We start from the raw sequence: 10,175 nt of genomic DNA on the forward strand, positions 1-10,175 counted from the left end.
ACGAGATTGTAACTGTAAATTTTGTGAGTCCACACGTATTGGGCACATATGTCATTGTAATGTGCATTTCCATTCCATTCTATATCCACACATTCATTTTAGCCATCCATTAATTACAGTGAAGCATAAGAATGGAGGGGGGTTGGTATGAAAAGTCAATGGGTTCTGTGTCAGCAAATGTCAGCATAGTGTTATCGGTGTTTTATAGCAGTTGGGCTTTAAGTAAGACAATAAGGCTGTGAGTGTGGAAACATCTCAAGATAGAAGACTGACATCAATGACTAGAGCAGTGCTGAGCGCTGCAGCACATTGGTGGGACGCTTCATGGAGTCTTGGGTGTTAAGACTTTCTTTTTTGGGGAAAACTGTCAGCTAAGCTACAAAAAAAAAAAAAGGAAATGATCAAAGGTAATCTGTCCTAAAAGTGTCTTATGTTGTTGGTGAGAATGTCTTGGGAAGTGTCAATAAAAATGACAATTATAGCCGGGCAGTGGTGGCGCACGCCTTTAATCCCAGCACTTGGGAGGCAGAGGCAGGTGGATTTCTGAGTTCGAGGCCAGCCTGGTCTACAGAGTGAGTTTCAGGACAGCCAGGGCTACACAGAGAAACCTTGTCTTGAAAAACCAAAAAAAAAAAAAGACAGTTATGACCATACTTATATCTTTAATGAAAATGCTTTTTATGTTTTATGTGGCTTGATACATACTGGCTTCCAATTTGCATGGGCTTATTATGCTTTACATAGAAAGTAATGCAGTCTTAATATATAAAAATTTATTGTCAGAGACACTTAGACTATGAGAATATTCATTTTTATTTGGCTTAATTAATGATATTCAGTTAATAAATGTTCTTGGGTGACACTTTTGTATAGGCATTGAGGGTATTATGGAAAATGAACACAATTAACATGATTTTGTCATTATAGAGGTTGTAGTCTAGCCTGAAAAAGAAATGTTAAATATGTAATATAAGTATTACTGATTTCATAGTCGAAGAAACACACTTTTCTAATCTAGAGAAATCTGGAAACTGTTTCCAGAGATGATTTCTTTAAATATAGGGAGTGGACTAGGCTTGCCTGAGGTTGCAGTGATGAGAGGAACACAGTGTTCCTGGAACCACAGGGCTGGGGGAGTACTTTAAATGGGGGGGAGAGAGGACATATGTGCTCAGACTCACTAAGGATGAGCGTGCACGAACATGTACCTCACTGTGTTTGAAAAGCCCATGCCCTCTGCTTCCACTTCTCTTTACAGTTTTGGTCAGTTTTCAGTTACAGTGCTGCAGACTCTGGATCTTGAGTTAGGTCACAGTATGACACTTTAGTCATAGGATGAAGAAAGACATATAATTCTTTAAATTTGTATTCTTTACATATGTTACATTCCAATTGCAATTTCTCCTACCTCCATTCTTCCCAGTTTCACCTCCTATCTCACCTTTTCACCAGATCCACACCTCCACTTTCTTAAAAAACAAAACCAACCAACCAACCAACCAACCAACCAACCAAACCAACCAAACCAACCAACCAAACAAAGAGCAGGCCTCCCAGGGATATCAATCAAATATCATAACAAATTAAAATAAGACTAGGCACAAAATGTCTTATCAAGGCTGAATGAGGCGACCAAGCAGCAGGAAAATAGTCCCAAGCACAGGCAAAATATTTACAAAGTTTCATGCTAAGATATTTCATTAAGATATTTCATTGAAATGTCATTAAGATATTTAAATTGGCAGATGCTGAAAATTCTCAAAATAATTCTAAGGATTTTTTTTTGGGGGGCGGTGGATGGGGTGGGTGAGTGTACTTCAACTCAGCATTTAGAATAAAAAAAATTCTGTGTTCTCCCACTAGAGGACCTCCCAGCATTATTTTTAAACCGGACAAAGCTTCAGTCTTCTCTAATTCTTACAGATTTTCCTCCTTCATCCTTAAGGTAGACTGGGGGTCAAGCTTCACCTCTAGTTCTTCATGAGGAGGCATCAGGTATTCCTGTCTCAAGAGCATGTTGGTTGGCAAGTTCCAAGGAGGACAATGGCCGAAACTGGGGTGGGGTTGGTGTTTCGACAGACCTTGGTTCTGCTTATTACTGTTCTTTTTACATCTTAAAATCTCTTTTGAATCCTTGCCATTTCACAAAATCTGCAGGTACCACTTGGTAAAGGATAACACCATGAAAGAGTGCTGGTCATAGAATCTAATGATTTGGCTCCTTGGCCAGAGGGATGACTTGAGTTTCTCAAAACAAAACAAAAGAAAAAGAAAAAAAATCCTTTCATTTATTTTTTTCTGAAACAGGGTTTCATTGTGTATCCTTGGCTGTCCTGGAATTCAGTAAACCAGGTTGGCCTCAAAATCACAGATATCTGACAGCCTGTGCCTTCAGAGTGCTGGATCACCACCTGGAGACAAAATTCATTTTTAATGGGGGGCTTCTAAATGTGATAATACATTAGAGATATTGGAGTAGGTGGGCATCAAAAATTGTAAATTACATTATGTTCCCAATAGTGAGACATTCTCTTTAGTGTAATCCTATTACTGAAAGCAGTTAGTTTATTTTCCCTATACACATTCATGCAGTGATGAATTATATAAACTCAAGGAAAAATTACTGTCATTTAAACAGGATTAGCATTTTATAAACTGGACAAGTTATTTGTCTTGATGTGGTTTCTGTTGAAATGTGAGAATTAACACCAGGAGTCTGATAGCTCTTTCTCAAAATTATGACCACAACCATCTTTGGGATGAAGGGAAATTTATTTATTTTTTGTTTATTTTTTTATTTTGTGCATGTGTGTTTTGCCTGCACATATATATGTGAATTATGTGTATACCCGGTGCCCCATAGATCAGAAGAGGCTATCAGATCTCCTGGAACTGGATTTAGCAGATGACTGTGAGCCACCACAACATCCACAACAATAAGTGTCAGAAATCAAACCTAGGTCCCCTGGAAGAGTGACCAATGTTCTTAACCACTGAGCACCCCATGAGTATTGCTCTTAACGGTAATTGGATTTTCTCTTTTCAAATACAGGAAACAGAACTTCTCCCAGAGAGGTTGTGGGGTTGAATGAGCACACAATTCTTCATGCTCACCATACACACTTGGTTTTAGGACAGAAGAACTAACTATTCTTCATATCTCAGTGGCCATGTATAACGTGAGTAGCTACAACACTGGCCCCTTCACTCTCTCAGGCATCCCCGGACTTGAGCAGTACCATGTCTGGATCAGTATCCCTTTCTGCTTTATCTATCTGGTGGCCATCCTGGGCAACAGCATCCTTCTCTACCTCATTGCAGTGGAGCACAGTCTTCATTCACCCATGTTCTTCTTCCTTTCCATGTTGGCCATGACCGACCTCGTATTGTCCACCACCTGTGTCCCCAAGACCCTTAGCATCTTTTGGTTCGGTCCTCAGGAAATCAGTTTTCCTGGCTGTCTGACGCAATTATTCTTTCTGCACTACAGCTTTGTCTTGGACTCGGCTATTTTGCTAGCCATGGCATTTGACCGCTATGTAGCCATCTGCTCACCCTTGAGATATACCACTATTCTCACACCCAAAGCCATTGTCAAAATTGCTGTGGGAATCTCTTTCCGAAGTTTTTGTGTCTTTGTTCCATGTGTTTTCCTTGTGAACCGCCTACCCTTCTGCAGGACACACATCATTGCCCATACCTACTGTGAACACATTGATGTTGCCCGGCTGGCATGTGCAGATATCTCCATCAACATCTGGTATGGGTTTTGTGTCCCCATCATGACAGTGATTATAGATGTGGTCCTCATAGCCATCTCCTACACTCTCATCCTGTGTGCTGTTTTTCGCCTTCCCTCCCGAGATGCACGCCAGAAGGCCCTGAGCACCTGTGGTTCCCATGTCTGTGTCATTCTCATGTTCTATATACCAGCCTTCTTCTCCATCCTCGCTCATCGCTTTGGGCGCAATGTCCCTCGCACTTTTCACATTATGTTTGCCAACCTGTATGTAACCATCCCACCTGCACTCAACCCTATTGTCTATGGAGTGAAGACCAAGCAGATCCGGGACAAAGCCATTCTTTTGCTCTTTCCCAAGTGATCTCAGTGACTGAAGTCTTGGATGTGGGGCCAGTTCATAAAGTATAGTAGGTAAAAGACTGAACCAACAACCACTGGCCTCCAGGAGAGGACATATAGAGCAATTGGGGTTTTACTTTCTTATTTTATGCAGAAGCCTACTCAACCATTTTAGTTTTAGAAAAAGAAGCTCAGAGTTTAGAAGATAAAAGGTATTTATTTCACTTCTGAAAATAAACAGCTTATCTTAAATGAGAATCTTGCAGTTCTTTTTGGTTGTGCTAAGGTAATAAAGACTCATTTATAGCAGTGGAGATTGCTATTCTGTTTTCACTTAAATTATTTATGAGGAATTGTTATTTTTTACACACACCTTAATTGTGTATTTATGTATCACAGTAAGGTAGGGAATTAACTGCTTATCCTGTGGATTTCTAGATTAAAAAAATTAAATTTGTTTATTTGTATGTGCATATGCATGCATGTATATGTGTGTGTATGTACATCAATATGGGCACATGCATGACACAGTTTTCACCTGGAGACCAGAGGACAACTTGGTGGGAAGTTAGTCCTCTCTTTCTACTATGTAGGTTCTGAGGATCAAAGGTAGGTTTTCTGACTTGGGGACAACGACCTTTACTTGCTGAGCCATCTTGATGGCACAAGTTTCTATAGTTGTTTTTTTTTTTTTTTAATTATAGATTTATTTATTTATGTGTGAGTACACTGTTGTTCTCTTCAGACACACCAGAAGAGGGCATTGGATCCTATTACAGATGGTTGTGAGCCACCATGTGGTTACTGGGAATTGAACTCAAGACCTCTGGAAAAGCAGTCAGTGCTCTTAACTGCTGAGTCATCTCTCCAGCCCAAGTTTCTAGAGTTTTAATAAGGTTGTTATTATTTATTTCTAGACAATACCAGTTATGTGCCCTGTTTTCTACCAGATGCATAGACATTTATCGAATAAATTAATAGAAAATCTTAATGAAATTATTTATCAGTATTGCAGATGTTTTTCTTAGGAGAGGATTAGGACAATACTTTTTTTTTTTTCTGACCCAGAATTGTTCCTGTCTGAAAGAACTGCAGGAACAAAAATGGAGAAGAGCCCGAGGAAAAGGAGGTCTAGTGACAGGCCCAAATTGAGATCAAGTTCAAGGGGAGGCCCCAAGGCTTGATATTATTACTGATACTATGGTGTGTTTACAAAAAGGGGCCTAGCATGACTTCCCTCCAAAAGGCACAACAAGCAGCTGAAAGAGTCAGATACAGATATTTATACCCAACCAATGGACAGAAACTGGTGACTCCTGTGGTTGAATTAGGAAAAGCTGGAAGAAGCTGAGGAGCGGTCGACCCTAGAGGAAGACCAGCAGTCTCTACTAACCTGGATCCCTGAGATCTCTCAGACAATGGACAAACAACCAGGCAGCATACACACTCTGATAGGATGCCCCCAACACATATACAGTAGAGGACTGCCTGGTCTGGACTCAGTTAGAGAAGATGCACCTAACCCTCAAGAGACTTGGGGCCCCAGGGATTGGGGAGGCCTGGTGGGGTAGGGTGGGGGTGGGGACATCCTCTTAAAGATGAGAAGTGGGGCATGGGTGGGGAGGAGATGTGGTATGTGGAACAGTCAGAGAGTAGACCGGAAGGGGGATAAAGTCTGGACTAAAGAATAAAAACAAACAAACAAACATACAAATAAGTATAAATTTAAAAAAAGAGAGATACTGGAGAGATGGTTCAGCAGCTAAGAACACTGGCTTCTCTTTTAGAGGACCTGAGTTTGATTTGTAGCACCCATAAGACAGCTCACAACTTCAGTTTTAGGGGACCTGCATGGACACCAGCATGCACATGGTACATGCACATATATGCAGGTAAAACTCTCACACTCATAAAAATATCTTTAAAAAAAGAGAAAAAAAGATAAAGAAATGAAAGTTTAAAGCACCTTTTTCTAGAAACGTCGGACTCTAAAAGAACTTATTTCTAGATGGTAAAAACCAAACAAAAGGTAAATTAGAGCTCTAATGATTGGCTAAGGGCTACAATTAAAACAAGAAAGATGGAGGAAATTATCATTTTAGACTTTTAGGTGCCTAACCATCAAAAATCGTAACTAAGTTTCAGCCGGGTGGTGGTGGTGCACGCCTTTAATCCCAGCAGTTGGGAGGCAGAGGCAGGCGGATTTCTGAGTTCGAGGCTAGCCTGGTCTACAGAGTGAGTTCCAGGACAGCCAGGACTACACAGAGAAACCCTGTCTCGAAAAACCAAAAAAAAAAAAAAAAATTGTATCTAAGTCTCAAACAAATTGCTCAATACACTTGTAATTGAATTTGTAGGACCTTTTGTTTTAAGATATTTTACTTAATTTAAACTCCTCCAAGGCAAAGAAAGAGCAGGGCCAGCTGCCTGTTACAGTACCACTCCTTGATCCTGCTAAAAGAATTTTATTAATGTATAAAATGATAGCTTCTTGATGTTATTTAATTAGAGGCAAATATCAGATGGCATTTTGAAGATGTGAATTACAAATAAATAGAGTAGGGTATTGAAGCATACGCCTATTTTAGTCCAGTGAAAACAGTTTAGATATACCAGGACCTTGTTTATATTGGCTCGGGTTCTAATGACAAAATTCCACCTCAGACTTCTGTTTGCCCTGATGTAACCAGGTATAAAAGAATAAGAAAGAACATTTACTATTTTTATGAAAAGATAGAGAAGTTAAAGAGAAGAATTACAAATGTCTGAGTCCTTTTCTTCTTCTTTTTTTTTTTTTTTTTATGTTTTTCGAGACAGGGTTTCTCTGTGTAGCCCTGGCTGTCCTGGAACTCACTCTTTAGACCAGGCTGGCCTTGAACTCAGAAGTCCATCTGCCTCTGCCTCCCAAGTGCTGGGATTAAAGGTGTGCGCCACCACTGCCCAGCTCAAATGCCTGAGTCTTAAGCCTACCTTGCTATTCATACAAAATAATGACCCAAGAAAAAGTGACAGGTACTTAAAAAAATACTCCATATTTGACTTACACTTAAATAATTAATCTTGCAATATTGGATATGGAAAACAAGCACTTTAAAATGTATTACTTATTGGTAATATTCTGTATCTAATCAGAAGGAGACCCAATTAAAGTTAAAAATATGCTGGGGAGTTGGCTCAACAGCTAAAGTCACAAGTGTGATGACCAGCGTTGGATTCCCACAACCAGTGCAAATGTTGGGTGGGTATGTGGGTCTGTAATTCTAGCTTCATAAGATAGAGATGGGATCTCGGGAAAAAGCTGGTTAGATACTAGCCATATCTGTGAGCTCTGTGTTTGACCCTGCCTCAACAACTAAAGTGGAACAAGAATTGATAATTCTTGACATCAATCTTTGGCTTTCATAGGCATGTGCTACCCATATGTGTCCACACAAATGTAAACACACACACACACACACACACACGCACACAAAACTGAAGGAAAAAATTAGCAATTTTGTACTCCACATTTTACAGTTATTGTTGAATATATTTTTAGATATTGTATAGCTATTGATTGGAACTGGGTTCACCAAACTTAGGGATGCTAACATGGCCATTAGAATTGATTAATAAGGGGGCTAACTAAGCAAGGGATAAGGAGATTGCTCAGCAGTTAAGAGCACTGACTGTTCTTCAGGAGGTCCGGAGTTCAATTCTCAGCAACCACACAGTAGTTTACAAGCATCTGTAATGGGATCTGATGCCCTCTTCTGGTGTGTCTGAAGACAGCAGTCAGTGCTCTTAACCACTGAACCATCTCTCCAGCCCTGGAAACCCTTTTTATTAAAACAAGAAAAAGAATTGGTCAACAGCCTTTTCAGTATAACCGAGTAATGAATGAATGGCTGAATGGATGCATAACTAAGTAAATTTGAGACTTTAGACTTCTAGTAATTCCTAACAGTGTCAGTAGTCTGACCTGTCTTCTCAGTAGAAATTATTTCGTAGTTGTGTGGGAACAGGGACAAGGAAGTGGGAGTTTAGTGGAGATGGAGCCCACGATTCCCAGGATTCAGGTTCCAGAGACCAGCATCAGAGTGCAGAGCTAACTTTATTTTTTATTATACAAGCTTATATATAGCACTTTAGCCAATTAAGATATGTTTATGTATTCAAGGGCAAACAGGGTGCAAAGTGTGTTGTTTAGCAGAATCAGACTCACCTGCCCAGGAGCCTGTAGGGGAGGAGGGTCCAATCCCCTGTGGAGATTTCTGTGAAGAAGGGGAAGCAGCTGGTGTCCTGGCCTTGGGACTTTTGTGTTGTCTCATCAGTGTGCTGTGAGCCATGTCAGGTCATACACTGTATACTGTGGATCAGGACCCCTCAAAGAATGGCAGGAGCTTGTGGCACCTCCTTCTCCCTCTCACTTCTTCCCCCACCAGGTTTACCTTCCTATCCCCCACATAGCTGCATTATGTTTTATTAATGAAAAGTTTATAATGAAACATCAGCTTGAGTTGAGTGCCCAATAATGAAAATATGGCAATAGCACAAAGGTCTGGGTGTGGCATACAGGTGTGGCCTTTATTTCACAAACATATCACAATACATGTACAGGCAACCCCGCCCCCCAAATGCAGCCAGTTCCTAGAAGCAGTGTCACGTGTAGAGTTAACAGAAACATCTCTGCTTTTCCTTTGAGACTGAGAGGAGATAGCATGTGTGTCCCTTAGGCCCTTCTTTTTTTCCCCCTCCGGCACTGATGAAACAATATAAAGGGATATGGTAGCAACCCCTTGCAAGTCCTCAACTTCTCCACTTGTCATTTTTGCCCCTTGTAGATTTTCTATGTTATCTGTTCACCATACTTTCTTCTTTCTGTTTAGCCTGATTCCCAAGATTAGGTGAGTGTTGGCTGGTTGAATGGGCTTGTCTGCAAGCAGAATTTGGTGAGACAGAGAGAGGGAGTGAATGAAAAGTCATATGAGTGATGGCAATCAAACTAGGGTCGTCTGGCAGAGCAGCCAGCGATCTTACACACTGAGGCATCACCTCAGCCTTGTCTTTTCTTGTGTGGATTTTTGGTTTGGGGATGCATTTTGAAAAATAAGCCACAAACAGAGGTTTATTCTGATTTCATTATTATTAAAGGGGCCGTGTCTCTAGTGTCTGTGCTATTGCTCCATTGAGTGGGCATGTAAAGACTGAAATAGATTAACAGTTACATAGCTGAGTTAAGTATGGCCACACTTGGTGTTGTTCTGACAACTGTGCTGGGACACATTAGGTAACCTAAAAACTGGAGTCAAGTGTGCAGGTGCATGTGTATGCCCAGAAGTGCTCCTGTTAATTTTTTATCCAGCTGTCTTTTTCTTCCTTCATCCAACAGTTAACGATAACTTCTTGATATGAAGTCCGTGCAGTCTGATAAAGCAGCAAGCTTCCCACAAGCTACCTGTCTTCCAGAGAGTGTATCTTGGAAGCACGTTTTATTCTGTCATACTATATGCCAGGAGAATCAGAGATGTCAGATCCTTCAAAAACTGAAGAGTGTAAGAATTATGTATTTCAAAGAGCTTTCCATATTCATGCAGATAAAACCTTGGAAGCAAGATAAAAGTTAATTATGGAACCTAGCTTTCTGTCTCCACAGCATATACGCTGTATGAATATTTTTTTCATAAGATTTTGGGCATGTCTGTCTGTATGTATGTTACACATACATTGTAACATTTGGCATACCTGATGAAATTAACAGATTCCTTTAAACTGTGGAATAGCCAGCCCTATTTAGTTCACATTAAAATTTCCTCACTTTCTATTCCTTTTCTTTTATTTTATTATAATCAAAAATATTTGTGTATGCTTGTGTGGGGGCACGAGTGACCTGGTGTACATGTGGCAAGCTGAGGACGGCTTGCTGGAGTCAGTTCTCTCCTTTCTCTGTGGGTCCTGGGAATTAAACTTAGGTTCTCAGCTTAAACAGAAAGATTGCTTTTTAAAAAGTCTCTGCCAGGTGATTTTGTCACTTGCTTTTAATCCTAGCACAGGCAGAGGCAGAGAGGCAGAGAGGCAGAGAGGCAGAGAGGCAGAGAGGCAGAGAGGCAGAGAG

At 40.5% G+C, this 10,175-nt stretch overlaps 1 protein-coding gene across 1 annotated transcript; it reads left to right on the forward strand.

Annotated features, from left to right (window-relative positions):
- Positions 1–3,149: 3,149 nt before the first annotated feature.
- Positions 3,150–4,103, forward strand: LOC114633521 (olfactory receptor 52H1-like). The gene has a single exon (XM_028782087.1). The coding sequence runs from the start codon at positions 3,171–3,173 to the stop codon at positions 4,101–4,103; it is 933 nt and encodes a 310-aa protein (XP_028637920.1). The 5' UTR covers positions 3,150–3,170.
- Positions 4,104–10,175: the final 6,072 nt, after the last annotated feature.

This window comes from Grammomys surdaster, unplaced genomic scaffold (assembly GCF_004785775.1).
Source record: "Grammomys surdaster isolate TR1022 unplaced genomic scaffold, NIH_TR_1.0 693, whole genome shotgun sequence".
In the NCBI taxonomy this organism is placed as follows: Eukaryota; Metazoa; Chordata; class Mammalia; order Rodentia; family Muridae; genus Grammomys; species Grammomys surdaster.

Bases quoted from the DNA above. Each gene is read 5' to 3' on its own strand.
- LOC114633521 (XM_028782087.1), top strand. From the start codon at position 3,171: ATGTATAACGTGAGTAGCTACAACACTGGCCCCTTCACTCTCTCAGGC.